Raw genomic sequence first — 19,064 nt, 5'->3', positions numbered from 1 at the left:
CATTGGAAAAATGACAGAGTTTTCTGCACCTGAAGCAGCGGAGGTCATTTTTCCTTCCATCCTTGTCCTCTTTCCTCTCGTCTCTTCTGTCTTCTCTTCTTTCTTCTCTCTCTTCTCTTCCATCTCTTCTATCTTCCCTCTGATGAAATTTAGATGGCTTCCTTTCATAGGATGACTAGTACTTTTCCCTCTTGAATTCTTTTCGTTTATAGGGTTTCTTGATGAACTTTTTCTGGAACTGCTTTGTAATCAAGGCCAGAGATTTGGCAAAGGCTTTAATTTCATCATCTGATTCAGAAGTTTCGTCTTCAAATTCTGATTCTACCACCAGTGCTTTCTTTCCTTTCTTCTTATGTTCTCTGGTAGGGGTCCTTGATATTTCTTTTTCATCGGCTGCAAGAGCGAGAGGTCCACTGATGGATACCTTCTTCTTCATAATGTCGTTCTCTTGTGCTGCAAGCGTTCCATACAGATCATAAAGTGACCAGCCGTCTAGGTCCTGATTTGCTTGAAGGGACATAGCCAGCTGAGTCCATTCATCGCCAAGACTTTTTAGAAATAAAACATTGTTTTCTTTCTTAGTTCTGGAGATATCGTTTCGACGACATTGATTAATCAATGTGTTGAAACGATCGTATGTTTTCTGAATCGGTTCATCAGGAAGGGCCTTGAAGTTTGTGTATTCGTTGAGACATTGTGCTCTACAATTTTTCTTCATTTTTGCCTCTCCTTCCAGTTGGCTTGCCAGTTCATCCCATAGTTCCTTGGTTGTGGAACATGCATCGAGGGATTGGAATATTTCATTGGGTATGACCATGATTATCAGTCGTTTGGCCTTCTTGTCGGTCTCTACCCGTTCTATGTCGTCTTCATCCCAATTCTTCTCATCCTTAGGCTTGTAGTAGGCAGGAATTTCAGCTGTGGTGTTTGTTCCTAGGACTCTTGGGACAAGAGTTTGTGGAACGTAAGGACCCTCCATTACAGATCGCAAGAGGTTCCTGTCCATTTCTTCCAAGAAATTCACCATTCTTATCTTCCATTGCGGGTATTCTTCTCGTTGAAGAGTTGGAGGCTTGGTGAGGGAGCCAACATTATACACAGAATTCCAGTTGGCCATTGAGAATTTTTAGAAGAGATAGATTTTATGTTTTGGTGAGAGAGAGAAACAAAAATTGAGAGATTTTGGATGATCGTTTGATTGGAAAAACAATCAATTGGCTCTAATACCAATTGTTGATCTCAGATCTCTCAATAACATTAATAATCGAGTTAAGAATAACCAAATTATAGTGTTTTAATGAACAAAGTGATGAACACTCAAGAATAAATTATGAACATTAAAAAACAATCTTGAGCGTCAAAGGTTTCACTTTATTAATAAGAAAAACGTAAAAGCGACATTTAATACAATAGGCCTAATCACCTATTTATACTAGCAAGCTAATTAGAAGATAACTATCTAGTGAGACTGTTTAGCTAATCTTTTATTAACAGATAAAGTTTATCTAAACTATGGATAAGCTATAATTTTAAGATAAACTTGAAATTCAGCTGTCGACTTGTCATCTCCAGCTTTCTTTCATGGGATGATGAATCAACCTTATCTTCATATCTTCATCGTATGCCTCTGGTTGAATTGTTGAAGAAAACTCTAAGTGTTGTTGACCAGAGGGGTGATGAAGATGCTCTTTCCATCGCATCTTTGGTTGTTCATCGACCCTCTGGTTGTTCTCCAAACTTGGTCAATTATTCCTTTATGTCTTCATCGATCTTCTAGTTCTTCATCACTTATTGTTTTTCATTACTTTTACACTTTATAGATTATGGGGTCTAACAGATGGCGAACAGAGTGATCGTGTAGACGATGGAGACCTTGGTGAAACATAGAGCCAAGAGTGACTTTGAGATTGCTCTTCGGCTTGGCATCGACAAACTTTCCTGCACTCCACCCGATGAAGACTTCCCTGGCCTGCAGAAGAAGAGGTCTGCCTCTGTCCTTACTCAACCAAAAATGGGTCTGGTATATAAAAATGAGTTTGGCACAAAGAAATTCTTTAGGTTGACTAAGGCCTTCAAGTATTCAAATGAAACACTTGAATGGTTTCAGAAAGCCATCAGAGACAGGTTAGGCAGACCTCATGTGTCGATAGACGATGGACAGAGACTGATTCATGAGATATCTACAGTCGTCCAATACAGAGGACTACTTATGCGCTTTTAGGATATATCACAAGGGAGACCTTGAATGTAGTCTTATGTTTTTGTCTTGTAATTTCTATTTCATCGATGTAAGAATTCATCATTTGTTCCAATGAAAATTTGGCAAAAGATGATTTTCTTTAGAATAGCCTTTGTTCTTCACTTATACTTTAAATGTTCCTAGATTAGTTAATGTTTGTTCTTTTATTACTTAGGGGGAGATTGTTAGACCCCATAAGTATTATGCATGAAGTAATGAAGACAAACAAGTGATGAAGAACCAGAAGGCTGATGGAAGACTTCAAGGAAAAATGACTAAGTCTGAAGAACAACCAGAGGATCGATGAATTGACTAGAGATGCGATGGAAAGTGCATCTTCATAACCCCACTGGGCACTAACACTTGGAGTTTCCTTCACCAGTTCAACCAGAGGCAAGCAATGAAGATATGAAGATAAGGTTGAACTCATACCCCATGGATGACAGCTGGAGATGACCAATCAACAGCTGGATTCTATAAAGTTTATCTTGTTTTAATGTTTATCCATGTTTTAGATAAGTTTTATCTGTTAGTGGAAGATTAGCTAAATAGTCTCACTTGATAGTTATCTTCTTATTAGATTACTAGTATAAATAGGTGGTTAGGCCTATTGTAATCTTTGATACTTTTACGTTTTTCACAATTATTGGAATAAAGTGAAATCTTTGACACTCAAGTTTATCCTTTGAATGTTCATACATTGTTCTTGAGTGTTCATCATTTTATTCATTCAAACACTATAATTTGGTTATCCTTAACTTAATTATTAGTGTTATTGAGAGATCTGGGATCAACACTTTAGCTGAGACATCTGTTGGTCGGTGGGAACGCTGGAGGTTGGCTAAATGTTCTTTCTTTTCACAATCAAAACATATAGAGGTAGCCTTGTCAATCCGGGTTGATTTAGGTTTATCGGTAAGAGCACAACTTGTGTTTCCACGAAAGTTACCCTTTCTAACAAACCTACTCAAAGAGTTAGTTAGAAGGGCCAGATTCATCAAAATCTGAAAGGTTAAAGCCAGTGATATCATCAGCAGGATACTAAAGAAGACATGGTTCATTATCAGTGATAGAAAGAGTGTTTTCTGAGGAACTAGTCTTTGAAGAAAGTAAATCTAAATGAGCACTTTTAAGATCTATTATGAGATTCTTTTTAAGAAGTCCAGATTTCTCATGATTCAGCAATATGCCAAATAGAGCATTGAGTGACGTGTTTTGGAGGCTTTTTGAGACCTTGAGACACATTTGAATAATTGTCCCAAGATTTAGGCATACATTCCAAGAACTTTGTCAGAGTCTCAGAGTTGGAATATTCTCTACAAATAGTTCTAAAATCAATGATAAGGCAGTTAAATGTTTGTGTACCTCATATAGAGTTTCATTTTTGCGACAAATGAACATTTAATATTGTCTCACAAAATTTATCTTTCTTGTCTCCTGAACCATTGAAGTATTTTTCATACTGGACACATAGAGTATCCTATATTGCTTTTGAAGTTTTGAGGTTATGAGGGTCATCACAGACCGGTAGACTTAATGAGGAAGTGTCATAACTAAGATCGTTCTAACTTTGGTATCATTATTGACCTCCTTGATATCTTTGTCTTACCATTGGTGCACTCATTTGACAACAATGCATTCAGGTGTTCCAGGATGTGTACCAGTAGCTAGAAATGTGTCAATGGTCACAGAAGGGACGAAAGGACCATCTTTGATGTAGTGTGGCATTTAAGAATCCACACCTTCGAGGAAAAAGAGACATTTTTTTACTTTTTCCATAGAGCAAAGTTGTCTATGCTAAATCTTGGAGGTTTGGAAAGAGAGTCATTGTCATTATAGTTGTTTGTAGACATCTTAGGATCAAATTAGAAAAGAGAGATGAGAAAACACTAATCTAATACAACTTGTTGATCCCTAAAGGGTTAGTTAGACTTAAACAGTTTGTAAAGGAAGGGGATTAAATACAAAACACAACTATTTTACTTTTTAAATTATTTTATTGATTATAAAGAAGAATCAATACATATGAGTTTACAAATTATTGTGGAAGAATAAAATGAATAATCCCAGTCTAAACAATCTTACTCTGATCTTTGAGAACAAAGAACATCTGAAGAAAAAAAAGTAGAAATCACAAATGTTTCTTGCACAGAATACACAGTAAGATAAGAACAAGATAGAAAGAAAATATCAAAGATGAGAGAACGTTAGTGATAAGGAGAATTTTCTCAGCTATTTATACCTTATGCATTAAGTGTACTTTAGTAGGTACAATCCACGTGTCATGAGGGGAGTTGATTTCATGTACTTCTTGTCATAGGGAAATGCAGACTTTGGTCGCATATGAACAGTGTTTCAGGGAGTTGGTGAGCATAAAGAGAAAATTAAAGTAAACAGTAATGTACCTTCTATCAAAATGAAGCATGGGGTTTTGATTTTTGCAAGAGAGGATAAGACAAACAAGTTGATACGCAAGATATTGATCCAACAATGAAGTAGTCGTTGAGGACCTCTTCAGATATCACTTGATAACTTGAGTAAACTTTCACATTTCTTATAATTTAGTTTCACTGAATGTCGCTTCAGATCATGTCTAATTTATTATTATCTTCAACTACTTCTTCGACATCGTTGAAGTTCCTTTGATGTGAGATTTTCTTGGAGGACTTAAGTTCTTAACCATTAATTACAAAAATACTCAGTAAGCACTGAACAGACTCACTTGTTGATATTTTTTCAAATAAAGAGGATCGTTACCAAATCACTGAGAAAGTTTGGATCAACAAAAACAAAATTAAGGGTTTATAAACTAAATATATTTATCTAATTATATAGAAAAATATTTATATTGGAAAACATATATAGTTTCAAAAAAAGTTTGAGGTTGTCAATTTTGTATCAAGACAAACCAATCAATTAATGTACCAACCCTACCAATTTAATTGGTACTAATTCATTTGGTATCAATGTAATTGGTTGATGGTAGTTTCGTACCAATTATCTAAACTTGGTTGGGATGTGATATTAGAAGTCGTGTACCACGATACGATTTATTTTCTAATTATTTATTAATTAAAGTTTAATCAATAGTACACCATATTTTGATTTTTAGAATTTCAGTTAGTTTATTTTCAGTTTTGCTAAATTATAATATGGATAGATATAAATAAAAAAAAACTTGATTGAATTCATTCATTTAACCCTAACAATCTTAATAACTCGCCCACACATCCACGATCCATCATCGCTCCTCAATGGCCACTTGTATTGGAGTAATAGTGAATATTTGTATTATATAAAAGTTACTTGGAGTAATAGTGAATATTTGTATTATATAAAAGTTACTTGAATGCTTGTATAGATTGAGATAAATGGTGCAACACATATCAACATGTTATTTAAATGATTGATGGTTTTAGTGCATCTAGATTTAATTGTTGAAGCTGTCAATATAGATAAATTTGTAACTTCAACTTTGACGATGTTGATACAAAACCGTACTAATATGTACCATCAAAAAAAGTTGGTACCAAGTATAATTGGTTGATACATGATATAAAATTTTATGTACCAATTTTATTTGATTTATATACCGTATCATGAAAAAGAATATGATACGATGTCTTGTCCATCTCTAAAAAAATATCAAACATAATATCCCGTCAACATCATATACTAACATAAATATTTTTTGAAATACAATTCATTAAAATTTAGGTTTTTAAAAATAATATCCCAAAATATAAAATCAAATCGAAATACATTTTTCATACATAATTTAATATAACCTTAAAATTTTATAGCAATTTGGTGATATAACATGATTCACTTCAAGAAGTGTTTAATACCAAACTTGGCCAAACACAACTTGCAAAGTCTTGAATATTTCAAAATTAGTTGGAAACTCACCAAAGTGAACTTGTATAAATATGGACTTGGATTTCATCTATTTCTCGTACCATTTTCCACACTTTCTTTTATACTTTCAAAGAATCAAAAACCATACTCAAAGTAAAATATAACATCAAGATCATGGTGGGCATCAAAACCATTGTTATAGTTTTATGTTTGCACGCAATGTTGTTATCGATGGTGACTGAAGCTGCATCTCGTAACAAGGTTAAGCGTGTCAAGCCTCCTAAACCCGTCAAACCTCTACAGGAGCTTTTAACATGTAAGAGCCGCAGAAGCCGGTGTTTCATGAAGCGCGTCAAGTGTCCGCTCGAATGCCCAAAGGTTAAACCCAAAAACCCTAAAGATAAAGCTTGCTTTCTCGACTGTTATTCACCAAAATGCGAGGCTGTATGTAAATGTAAGTAAATCATAATTACTATAATGTTTCTTGTTTACTACAATAAAATCATGTTTATAAGACGTTGAAGTTGTCTAGATGTTCTAATTATAGACTACTTTATGGTACTTAAATTTATAGGACCAAACAATTGTGCAACTTATATAAAAACGTTGCAATAAGGTTACATGACGATTTTGGACGTACATTTTTGAAATAAAGTGTTGTATATGTTTGTTTTTTGCATGACATATTTGATAAGTGTCTTATTGACACATATTTTATAAGAAACTTTTTCAAATAATGTCATATAAAAAAACTAATACAACACTTTATTTTAAAAACATCCTAAAAATTTGTTAAATATCCAAAAACATCTTATAAACTTATTGCAATAATTTTACGTAGGATGAACAAATGTTTAACGAGTCTATTTAGAACACTTGCAATATTCTTACGTCCTATTTTGTTGTACGTAGTGTTTTTTCTTGAAATTAAGTTCATGAAAGGTGCAGAATTTTTATATGAATATATGTGTCGTTCATTTACCAGCACGTAAACCAAACTGCAATGGACCTGGAGCTGCATGCTACGATCCACGATTCATCGGTGGAGATGGAATCGTATTCTATTTCCATGGGAAAAGCAATCAGCATTTTAGTTTGATATCTGATTCCGATCTTCAAATTAATGCACGTTTTATTGGATTAAGACCTGAAGGCAGACCTCGGGATTATACATGGATCCAAGCATTGGGTCTCAAATTTGGTCATCATAATTTCACCCTGGAAGCTACAAAAACAGCGAAATGGGACGATAACGTCGAACATCTAAACTTATCATACGATGGAACGGAATTGGTGATTCCAGAAGGCCATTCTTCTGAATGGACTTCAACCAATGGCGATATACAAGTTGAAAGAACTTCAACGACCAATAGTTTAACGGTTCATATACCTGATGTTGCTGAAATATCTGTTAATGTGATTCCAGTATCAGAAGAAGATAGCAAGATACATAACTATCAGATTCCTGCAAACGACAGCTTTGCTCATTTGGAAGTACAATTCCGATTCTTGGGGTTATCGTCTAAAGTTGAAGGGATTCTTGGGAGAACTTACCGGCCGGATTTTGAGAATCCGGCGAAACCAGGAGTGGCAATGGCTGTTGTTGGCGGTGATGACAAGTACAAGACGAGTTCACTTCTTGCCACAGATTGCGCACTATGCGTTTTTGATCCCAACGAAATCAAAAATGGAGATGGGGCAAGGGTGATGGAATACGGCATGGTGGATTGCACCAGTGGAGGGAATGGAATTACATGCAAGAAATAAGTCATCAATTTCATTAAATGGTTCTTATTTATTAATTATCTGAAAGTATTTTATCATTAATTTGTCTTGAAAATGTGTGGTTTATTGTTTCTTCAGTTCTTTGTGTGGTGTAATTGGCTATGGTAGCCTTTGAATAAATGGGATTATTTATTTTGTCTTTGATTATCAACCTAACAAATATATATAAATTGGTTTAATTTAATGGACTTTTTATAGGATTTACAACAATTATAAATGTTACAACAGGTTAATAATACGTCTTTTAGATGTTCTAACGTAATATTTACAACAAGTTTAAAAATAAAATGTCTTATTATTTTTTTATACAACATTATTCAAAAAGTATGTTGTAAAAAGATGTATTTATAGTCACTTTTAAAAGATATACCACAACAAACTTATGAGACACTTTGTTATAACGTGACATAACATATCATTTCGTATACAATATATATATATATACACACACATGATGGGATCCAACACTTCCTATAAAATTAGTAACTTGTTATAAAAATAGAAAAGAAGTTTGTAGAATTTCCACTAAGAGAAAGAAATTTAAATGGGTATGCAATTTATATAACTTATCTTTGCTTTGCTTGTGGGTTTCCCAAAGATTTGATAAAATGGTGCTTAAAAGCATGAATAAGTGTAAACTTGCACTCAATGATTTGCTTTAATATGTGTGTGTATATATATATATATATATATATATATGCACATGAAGGGATGCATGGTCAACGTTTCGTCTGGCAATTGTTTGACTTCAGAAAGACATTAAGAAAGAGAGTAGAAATTAAATGGGGAAATTGGGGTTATTGCGAATATGGTTTGGTTTGTTTGTTGGGATTGTTCTGATAAACGGAATGAATATTGGCGTTGAAGGTTGGAGCAAAGAGGGACACATGATGACCTGCAAAATTGCACAAGTATGTGTATATATCTTTGATCTATATATTTTTATTATTATTATATATAAATTCATTTAATTAAATGTTGGTGTTGTTTTTTGGGTGGGATTTAAATCAAGTAGGAACTGCTTGTACCAGAAGCAGCACATGTTGTACGTATGTTGTTGCCCGATTATGCGAACGGGGACTTATCGGCGATGTGTGTATGGGCGGACCAGATTCGGCATTGGTACCGCTATCGGTGGAGTAGTCCTCTTCACTTCATTGATACCCCTGATGATGCTTGCTCCTTTGATTACTCAAGTATACCCTTCTATTCTTCATCTCCTCTCCTCTCCTTCATTATATATACAATCCATATCATTGTATTTTCATATTTTGAATAATTAAGACCTTGAATTTTTTTTAAATAAATAAGCTATCGAACTTTTACCAATCAGTTAATATAACTTTTTTTTAGTTAAAAGGATGTAGATAACCAACTTTTAAAAGTGTGATGATTTATTTATTAAAAAATGTTCAATGACTTAATCAATCAAAATAAGAAAGTTTAATAATTTTTTCAGTCAAAAAAAATAAAGTTTACTAGTTTTCCATTTAAAATAATAGATCATGGACTTAATCATTCAAAATGAAAAAAATTGATGGTTTTTTCATTGAAAAAATAATTCAAAAACTTAATCATAAAAAATAGAATAATCCATTGGGTTTCTTTGAATTTCATCCTTTTTCTAATTATTTAAGCTACACAATTATACCATACATTAAGTTATTGCTTTTTTTCCATCAAACTTTTATTATTAAATTATTGCAATTTAATGGCCTTTTTGTACCATAATCCATACAAGCATTACAGAGTTGTACATTACAATCTATCAATGCAAAACATTTGACATCGTCTTTTCTACAATTTCGACAGGGGATTGTCACGACACACATGGACATAAGGATATGTGCGTTGCCGGAGCCATCAGAAATTTCACCTCTCAGCTCTCACATTATCATCACGGGACTTCAGATCGACGATGTAAAGTTTCATAAACATCATACCAGTAATTCCTTGTCAATATTTTATTTGATTTCAAACTTGAAAACACAGATAACATGACTGAGGCCTTGCTATTTGTATCACATTTCATGGGAGATATTCATCAGGTATTTATATAATTTTCTTTTTTTATATATTGTCTAAAAAACATAATTAAAAATTAATAATGTTATCAGCCAATGCATGTTGGATTCACTAGCGATGAAGGAGGAAACACCATTGATTTGAGATGGTTCAGGCATAAATCTAATTTACACCATGTGAGAATTTCATAATTTTGATATTATTTTTCATTTAATAAAAATAATTTCTTGAATTAAAAAAATAAAATACGAATATAAATATAAATATAAATATGCTAATTAAATTTGGAAAAATACATATAGGTATGGGATCGGGAGATAATTCTCACAGCTGCAGCAGATTTGTATGACAAGGATATGGAGTCTCTCCAAAAAGCCATTCAGACCAACTTCACTCATGTGAAATATATTTTTATTATTTTTAATTAATTTATTCAGCATACAAAATATATTAATTTTTATTTTTGAATTTGGAACATTAGGGATTATGGTCCGATGATGTGACTACTTGGAAGGATTGTCACGATCTTTCTGCTTGTATAAACAAGTGAGTTTTTGTTTGTTTTTACTTAATTAGTTTAACAAAAGTGTGTGTATCTCTCTCTCTCTCTCTCTCTATATATATATATATATATATATACATAGAGAGAGAGAGGGGGAGGGTTATGCGAAAAGTTAACTAATTCACAAGAAGACGGGAATGAGTCAATCCTAATTGAATCAATCCTATGCTTGAGTTCCGGTTACAAAGGAAGTTATGATAAGAAACGTAAGAAGTGATATTCATGACCATTTAATCAATTCTAATTGAATGTCAACACTAATAAGATGCAACATGATGCACCAAATAATTCTCTTTTAAAATATAATTAATTCATGGATGGACATTCGATTAAAAGTAATCAAGAGTTCAACCCTCTTCTCACGCTTCTGTCTTAACTTTTTTTTTTTCACGTGATCTTTTGCATATATATATATGTATGCAGTCATAAATCAGTATTTGTTTTTACTCACTCAAATTTTAAACAACGGTCGTAAATAACAAAATTAGACCATATTTGTTAGTTGATACTAAATCATCTTATTTCTTGCATGTCTTAATGTCGACTACAATTTATATCTTCTGTTCATTTATTTAAAACATATGTTTTATACGTCCTTAATTATAACAATCAAGATAAATAAATGTTTTAATAATATTGGAATTAATTTTATATATAATCCGTGGAAGGTATGCAACGGAAAGTATAAAGATGGCATGCAAATGGGGTTACAAAGGCGTTGAGGCTGGTGAAACTCTTTCAGGTGTCCTTTTTTTAAGCTTAATTTCTATTGATTTTCTATTTGTACACATTTTGATTAAAATTCCAACTACAAATTCATAAAATTTAGGGGGTATTTGGGATTGCTTATTTGACACAACTTATGCTTTTCTACAAAAACACTTATCAACTTATTATAAGTCTGAAGAGTTTAACTTCTTCAAAAACTTCTTATACCGGTTTGACACCGGTATAAGTTGTTTATCCAAATACTCAAAAGTGCTTATTACCGGTGCCACACCGGAATAAGACAATAAGTTGTTTTTATAATCAATCTCAAACACCCCCTTAATGACCCACAACAACTTAATTAGATGATTAATTAAGCTATTTATCTTAATATGACGTTTTGCTATATTTACATTTACAGATGATTATTTTAACTCGAGAATGCCGATTGTAATGAAACGCATTGCTCAAGGTGGAGTCCGATTGTCAATGATTTTAAATCGGGTTTTCGGAGGTGCAAATTCGAGTGAAGATACTTTAGTAGCTGATTAATTAATAAGTACAAATCATCATTAACCAATGTAAAGATACTCATTTAGTAGATCCATGACATTATTTGATTTTATACAGCATATGAAGTATTGATGGTTACTAAAATCATCTTCATATTCAGGTCATATTTTCTTTTGTTTTTTACGTTTATGATTTGTAGAAAAATAATGTAGCATTCTGTAATTACAAAAAACGACCAGAATATAAGAAAAGGTAAAAAAAAAAAAAGGGTTAAGAATGACCTTTTTAAAAATCAAATACATCAATGGTATCACAATGCATCATATATGTGCTTGGGCATCACATTGATGTCGTTTGTGTGGTCGATCGAAGATGTAACACAGTGGTATCACTATGCATCTTATATATGATTATGTATCACAATGTATCTTTTGTTTAACATAGTCAATATTTTTAGGTATCACAGTGGTATCATAGTGGTATCACCGGAGGCCGGAGAAGGGTGGCCGGAGAGAGAAGAGAGGAGAGTTTTAAAATACCAAAAATATCCTTGYATTAAGATTTTAATTTAAAATTACCAAATTTATAAATTTCTTAATTTATCTATTGATTTGTGGTTAATATTGGTTCTCACAGTTACCACAAACAACTCAGTTCTCCCTTGAATAGGCCCCTATATATATATATATATATATATATATATATACACACATATATATGTAAAGTATAAATATATTTGATTTTCAATATTGATAATTAATGTAGTGACGGGTTCTTATAATCTTAAGAGTAAATTGCAAATTTGGTCCCCGTGATTTGTTGATTTTCTTGGTTTGAGTCCACATAAAATTTATTGCAAAAATAAACTATATGGTATGCAATCGAGCTTCTCGATTTTGGTTTTTGAGGCTAACACCGTTGGATTCCCTTAAGTTAAACCCACTTATGTGACTTGCACATGAGGGACCGTATTAAGAAGAAAAAAAAAAACAAAACTGCTGAATCAGGAATGTAATTTACTCATTAAATGTATTAAATACTTTATACCATAATTAATGTTGAAATTTATGATATAATTCGTACTGAAAATAAAAAAAAAACAGTTGAAAATGCTCTTATAAAATCCCATTATTATGAAGATTTCATAAGAAAAACGTTTGACATGTTGATAAACATGGGAGAATAATAAGACATGTTTTCTATGAATGTGGTTGTAGAAAACCATAAAATCATGAATAAAAACATGAAAATGTTGACGTCATAAAGAAAAACAGAAACCAAAATGAGCGTGGCCAACAAGGAAGGAACACGTTACGTTTTGCTCCCAAAAGTCATGGAGGCCGTCGCCTTTCTTGCATTTCTCTAAAACCCACACCCTTCCTCCTCTTACTACCACCATTCTTTAGGTATGTCGCTTCTTCTTCTTCTTCTTCAATATCTATCTCCCACACACATAAACACCATCGTACCCGTACTCAAATGCGTTCTTGCTAATAAAATTCTTTCCTTTTTTATCCTTCTCTTTCAATGTATATGTTGATCCATCGAAAATGATCGGAAATTTCTTGTAAATTTGTTGCTTTTTGATTATTTTCTCTCAACTGTAGATGTTACAGGAACTAGTTTTCTAATAAATTTGTTCTTTTTTGTTTATCTCTCAATGCGAATGTTTGGCTCTTTAATTCTTTTTTCTATCTCATATTCCCGAATTTGAATGTATGGACTATGAAGTGTTTGTGATATTGCCTGAACAAGAATTCAAGCTGATATTGGTATTTTACTTGTGTGTGTGGCAGGGCATTGTGAAGTGAAGATTTTTTTTCTTTTTCAAAGTTCAGGTGATGTGAAATTTTGTATGAAATTTATGATCATAAGGACTAGTAAATATCAACAAAAACATCTTGCTAAAATGTATCGGAGTTGATTTGTTTTGTTTTGTTGCATCAAGAAGCAAGAAGAATACAGGGTACAATGGTTGTATCCAGTTTTGTCGATCTTGAGATGTGGAGTTAGTTCCTTATGTCGACATTTAATCCTGACCCTCGTTGGCTTCAGTTTCGTACTTGCAAGATCTTTCATTAGAAAGACCAAAAAATCCACACTTTGCACACAGCTGCTCTACTTGTTGGGGTTGATTTCATTACCAATCTTGTTCCACCTCCTAATTTTTGTTCCACGAATTTTGATTACATCAAGTATTTATTCTGTCATCTCCTGCGTACCAAACACACCCATAGGCATCAACAGCAGTGTCTGATACCCCTATGCATGCACCATGTTTGGATTCTTTGTAAACTGATTTGAATTGGTCAAGTTAATACAACAGTCCAAGTTACTGGGAGATTCTTGGAATTTTCAACAATCATTTTGTTTCTAGATCCCTTTGTAATTTATTTGTTTCCGTCTGTGGACTGGACCATGTAGCCATAGTAAAGTTACTTCTTTGTGACGGGAACAGGTTCGTGCCATGGAAAGAGTCTCTTTGCAAAGCGCAAAGTAAAGATTGGGTTAGAGTCGCACATCGGCTAGACTCATACCATTTCTCCTGAACATATATTCAAACCTCTCTTCTCTCCTCAAGAGATCTTTTAAAACGTAATCTAATGGGGTTTCGCATATTTTCGTGTACTGCGTAAAAAGACCGCCCTTCTTGACCCTTGCAATAATCAGGGTGGCCAACTTTAGAGCTTAGCAAGGTCACAATAGTATCTTGGAGCTACCATCAATTGATGAGCAAATCTATGTTACCTTTTGTTTTTGTATTTGCATACTGTATTCCATATGTTTTTTGGACCAGTGCTTAGCTGGAAAACTTGTCTTTTCTTTCAGTTTTTTCTTTGAAACCTTAATTTTTGTTTCCTATATAATATTCTCGTAACGATTTTACTTTCGTATACAAACTCATATATCTTCCATCAACTTCAGATTTACCATCTCGGGATTTCGAAGGTGGTTTGACTGTAATGGCATTTGCTAGAATATCAAGAAACTGGAGACGTTCATCAGGAACAGGCACCATTAACCGCTACATAAATAACAACGATATTCCTTCTTACAGCTCCTCAGATTCAACTTTGAATGCTAAAACATTTGGCAAGATGTCGTACTTAGAAAGCAAAACAAAAGTTGACCATATGAACTTTGAGGGCAGGGGAACACAGGCAATTCAAGGATATAGATTTGGTCATGCAGAAGGGATATCTGAGGATTATTCTGATTCAGAAACTGAGAATGTTCAGTATGCTAGTCTTGAAGCGACTAAAGCAGGCGACAAGCCTAGAGTAGTTGTTCTTGGTACTGGTTGGGCAGCATGTAGATTACTTAAAGGGATTGATACTACAATATATGATGTTGTTTGCATTTCACCTAGGAATCACATGGTTTTCACTCCTTTACTTGCATCAACTTGTGTTGGAACTCTTGAATTCCGTTCTGTAGCTGAGCCTGTTGGGCGTATTCAGTCTGCTTTGGCAAAAGATCCAAACTCTTACTTTTATCTTTCTTCCTGCTACCACATTGATACAGATAAACATGAGGTAAGCACATCTATAAACACACGCACACACGATGATACCAATGACTGTTTTTGTGTGTGTTTGGCAATGATAAGCTGAGCTTTTTGAGAAGTCCCTTTTGAATGGCCATAAACTAGCTTTTTGAAAAACTTCTTCAAGTAGCATTTCAATAAGCTCTGGACGTATTCTTCCACTTCTTCTCTTCCAATTATGGCCTTTATATTTTTCCAATTAATCTTAATAGGTGTCCTTGTAGGTTATTTTTACATTGTCATCTAGCTTATAAGCTAGTTTTTTTGATCAAACATGACTAGTTTATAAGCTAATAACTAGCTTATTAGCCAACAGCTTACCGGCTAGTTTGCCAAATACAACCCTAATCTAAAAACCCAGCTTGAGATTATTGTAACTGAGGTGGTGTTGTGATTAAACAGGTGTATTGTGAGACAGTTAGTGATAATGGACTTCCTCATGAACCTTCGCGGTTTAAAGTTGCATACGACAAGCTTGTAATCGCTTCTGGATCTGAGCCAGTAACATTTGGTATAAAGGGTGTGAAGGAGCATGCATATTTTCTTCGTGAAGTTCATCACGCTCAAGAAATAAGGAAGAAACTTCTTTTGAACCTGATGCTCTCTGAAAATCCTGGTAACAAGTTCTCTATATGCATCTTTATTCCTACTAACTGTTTGCACACACTCTTGCACAAGCCAGGGTTTTCATGGAAACAACCACTCTATTCTTTGAGATAGAGATCAGGTCGAGTAGGATTTACTAGTTTCATTTGGTTTGGTTTTACTGTTCCTGTAAATTGAGTGATGATTTGTAGAAGTCTTCAGAACTAAATGATAAAACTTTTTCAGGAGTATCTGAGGAGGAAAAGGAGCGAATGTTGCACTGCGTCGTTATTGGAGGAGGGCCAACTGGAGTAGAGTTTAGTGGTGAATTGAGTGATTTTATCGTTAGAGATGTTTGTCAACGTTATGCCCATGTTAAAAATTACGTTCGTGTCACCCTCATTGAGGTAATTTATTGTTCTTGTTTTGTTTATGTAAGCATGGTATGCTGTTTTAGTACAATATGCCTCGTGTTTTGCAACAGGCAAATGAAATTTTGTCGTCATTTGATGTTGGACTGCGGCAATATGCAATGAAACACTTAACAAAGGTAATTTATACAACATCGCTACTACTCCATTCATTTAGCTTTGTTTTGGCAGTTCATCTACATTTATCCAACATCATGAATATTGTCGGGGTCCCACATTGGCTAAACTTAAAGAATTTCTCCTCAATATATATTGAAACTTCCGTGCTTTCCTCAAGAGCTCTTTTGGACAGTATTCTAATGGGGTTCCATATATTTTCACATGGTATCAGAGTCAATGTCTACCATTCTAGAGACTCGACAGTCTAGAACAATTTGTATCCATCTAGTCCCTTCTCGACACTTTAGGGACAATTTGTGCGAGTATGGACTAGCCTCTGTTGGAGTCCCACTCGGGTGGACTTGAATCATTTCTCCTCAATATATTTTGGAACCTTCTTTTTTTTCTCAAGAGCTCTTTTGGAGGGTAATCTAAAGGAGTGCCACATATTCTTAGAGAAATGAGACCCACAAAATGGCCTAAATGAACTGAAGGACTTTGAATGCCACCTTCATTGAATGTCTTAACTATATCTAACAAGATATCACATATTAGTATGGTGTTCGTCTTGTTCGAGGAGTTGTCAAAGAGGTGCACCCAAAAAAATTGATTCTTAGCAATGGGAGTGTAGTACCTTATGGACTTCTGGTGTGGTCGACCGGAGTTGGTCCTTCTGAGTTCATAAAATCGCTGGATCTTCCTAAATCTCCAGGTGGAAGGTATGTTCTCCTCCCATTTTCTGCAGAAAGTTATTCTAATATGGAGTTAACTAATTTGCCGTAGTTACTATTTAGTGTAAGAAAAAGATTTCATTCAATGTAATAAAGTTCCAAACTTTCCTATGTAATGTAACAAAGCTTCAAGTTTTCTTATTTTTACCCCTTTTTGACCCTTAACCTGATCTTGTAACATTTGATAGTATAGATGTCAAGTTTATCTTCCACTTTTCCATAAACCTTTTGTTATGCATGACGTTAAATGTTACAAGATCAGTAATTTACTGGTCAAAATGATACAAAATAAGAAATTTTGGAACCTGGTTACACTACCGATTAAGAAAAAAAAGATTTGTTGTTACACTAAATAAAAAACTAAACTGAACTTTGATGCATTTTGCCATTAATTATATGAAGAAATTTCGTGGGGTTTTTGTAATATTTATTATATCGAGAAATCTGTTTGTAGGATTGGTGTGGATGAATGGTTAAGAGTTCCTTCCGTTGAAGATGTATTTGCACTTGGAGATTGTGCTGGTTTTCTTGAAAACACAGGAAGGCAGGTTCTTCCTGCTCTAGCTCAGGTTGGCTTAGTTGATATTTTTTCATTTTGGGTGGGTTTGACTTTAGAAAGTAAAAATGTGCTCAATGAATGTGAATAACAAACAGGTTGCTGAAAGAGAGGGGAAGTATCTTGTGGAGTTGTTCAATAACAAGATTGGGAAGCAAAATGCAGGCAAGGCTGGTTCTGCAAACGACCTTGTTCTTGGAGATCCCTTTGTTTACAAGCATCTTGGAAGCATGGCGTCCGTTGGACGCTATAAGGCCCTCGTTGATTTAAGCCAGTCCAAGGTAAAACACCCGTGTGAAATCTTGAAAAAATACTAGAAGGTTAGTTTTACCTTAAGACACCATATCCCTGTAAAATCTTGAAAGAATGCCAGTCAAAGGTAAAACATCATACCCCTGTAAAATATTGAAAACACACTAGGAGCTTAGTTTTATTTGAGACACTCGAAAATGAAACGTTGAAAACACTGAGGGCTCGTTTGGTTTGTGGAATTTCGTGGGATTTGGGAATTGGATTCCATTACAATCCCGCGTTTGGTTTAAAGGTAAGTCCTTGAAATCCCATTATCATGGGATTTAATCCCACAACCTCTCTATCCTCTTAGTTAGAGGCAAGGTTTGCTTACATCCTACTCCCTACCCTACCTTTGTGTGAGATGTACTGGGTTCAAATGGTTTGATTTATATCATATTGGTTTTAGTTTACTAGGTGTAGAGTAGAAGCCGGCAACAAACACCCGAGTTATGTTTCTGGTCTTTTATAACAACTATCACGATGTTTACCACACAGGATGCCAAAGGAGTCTCGATGGCAGGGTTCGTGAGCTGGCTGATTTGGCGCTCGGCTTATTTGACACGTGTCTTGAGCTGGAGGAACAGGTTCTATGTCGCAATCAATTGGGCAACAACACTGGTCTTCGGGAGAGATAATACAAGAATATGATGAACCAATTAGCTGCGGTGGCTTCAGCCAAACAAACATTTCACTTTGTATTATAGTATCCACGGAGACAACTGCTCTACTCTTTGGGATAAAGATCAGGTTTGTGTACGGGTGAGACATACTGAGCTTGTTTTCGGTTTCGGTGACTTGTAGTATGATCATAAATCTAAACTATCAATTTGTTATGAATCGTTTTAAATCACATAGAACTGTAAACCTTTTTTGGAACGAACTCCAAACCAGCAGCACTACTCAGGTTAGATTTTGACTTAATGAGCTTAATAGACTTCTAGCTTAATTTCTTAAGCCACATAAAGGTGTTTGATTTCAATTAAATTCATTCAGCACATTCATGGTGAGTTGACCCATTCAGCCAACTTCTGTTTTTCCATAAATACCCTTTTCCTCTTCTTCTTGGGTCTTCCATAGTTCCATTCGTGCAAACCCTTCAACTTTTCCAGCCCCATCTCAAAATAAAAGTAG

General features: G+C 34.2%; 3 protein-coding genes across 3 annotated transcripts; all 3 read left to right on the top strand.

Moving 5' to 3' along the window:
- Positions 1–6,241: 6,241 nt before the first annotated feature.
- LOC112523469 lies at positions 6,242–8,022 on the top strand. Its single transcript, XM_025133087.1, has 2 exons — positions 6,242–6,551; positions 7,083–8,022. Exons 1-2 carry the CDS (start codon positions 6,272–6,274, stop codon positions 7,862–7,864), a joined length of 1,062 nt encoding a protein of 353 aa, XP_024988855.1. The 5' UTR covers positions 6,242–6,271; the 3' UTR covers positions 7,865–8,022.
- A 590-nt stretch (positions 8,023–8,612) lies between these two features.
- LOC112523157 (endonuclease 1) lies at positions 8,613–11,853 on the top strand. Its single transcript, XM_025132636.1, has 9 exons — positions 8,613–8,793; positions 8,898–9,078; positions 9,695–9,802; positions 9,875–9,930; positions 10,000–10,083; positions 10,210–10,305; positions 10,389–10,453; positions 11,138–11,211; positions 11,599–11,853. Exons 1-9 carry the CDS (start codon positions 8,665–8,667, stop codon positions 11,727–11,729), a joined length of 924 nt encoding a protein of 307 aa, XP_024988404.1. The 5' UTR covers positions 8,613–8,664; the 3' UTR covers positions 11,730–11,853.
- Positions 11,854–14,653: 2,800 nt separating this feature from the next.
- LOC112523614 (internal alternative NAD(P)H-ubiquinone oxidoreductase A1, mitochondrial-like) lies at positions 14,654–18,581 on the top strand. The gene is made up of 8 exons (XM_025133284.1): positions 14,654–15,226; positions 15,640–15,853; positions 16,069–16,229; positions 16,307–16,372; positions 16,908–17,071; positions 17,538–17,652; positions 17,738–17,920; positions 18,429–18,581. Exons 1-8 carry the CDS (start codon positions 14,654–14,656, stop codon positions 18,579–18,581), a joined length of 1,629 nt encoding a protein of 542 aa, XP_024989052.1.
- Positions 18,582–19,064: the final 483 nt, after the last annotated feature.

Source organism: Cynara cardunculus, assembly GCF_001531365.2.
Source record: "Cynara cardunculus var. scolymus isolate 2C chromosome LG 12, CcrdV1, whole genome shotgun sequence".
Taxonomy (NCBI): Eukaryota; Viridiplantae; Streptophyta; class Magnoliopsida; order Asterales; family Asteraceae; genus Cynara; species Cynara cardunculus.
This window is presented reverse-complemented; position numbering and strand designations above follow the sequence as displayed.

What these genes read in the sequence shown, in the direction of transcription:
- LOC112523469 (XM_025133087.1), top strand. Translation starts at nt 6,272, where the DNA reads ATGGTGGGCATCAAAACCATTGTTATAGTTTTATGTTTGCACGCAATG. An exon ending in ATGCGAGGCTGTATGTAAAT is followed by an intron (nt 6,552 to 7,082) that starts GTAAGTAAATCA and finishes TTCATTTACCAG; the next exon opens with CACGTAAACCAAACTGCAAT.
- LOC112523157 (XM_025132636.1), top strand. Translation starts at nt 8,665, where the DNA reads ATGGGGAAATTGGGGTTATTGCGAATATGGTTTGGTTTGTTTGTTGGG. An exon ending in TGACCTGCAAAATTGCACAA is followed by an intron (nt 8,794 to 8,897) that starts GTATGTGTATAT and finishes TAAATCAAGTAG; the next exon opens with GAACTGCTTGTACCAGAAGC. An exon ending in CGGGACTTCAGATCGACGAT is followed by an intron (nt 9,803 to 9,874) that starts GTAAAGTTTCAT and finishes TTGAAAACACAG; the next exon opens with ATAACATGACTGAGGCCTTG.
- LOC112523614 (XM_025133284.1), top strand. Translation starts at nt 14,654, where the DNA reads ATGGCATTTGCTAGAATATCAAGAAACTGGAGACGTTCATCAGGAACA. An exon ending in CAATGAAACACTTAACAAAG is followed by an intron (nt 16,373 to 16,907) that starts GTAATTTATACA and finishes ATCACATATTAG; the next exon opens with TATGGTGTTCGTCTTGTTCG. An exon ending in CCTAAATCTCCAGGTGGAAG is followed by an intron (nt 17,072 to 17,537) that starts GTATGTTCTCCT and finishes ATCTGTTTGTAG; the next exon opens with GATTGGTGTGGATGAATGGT.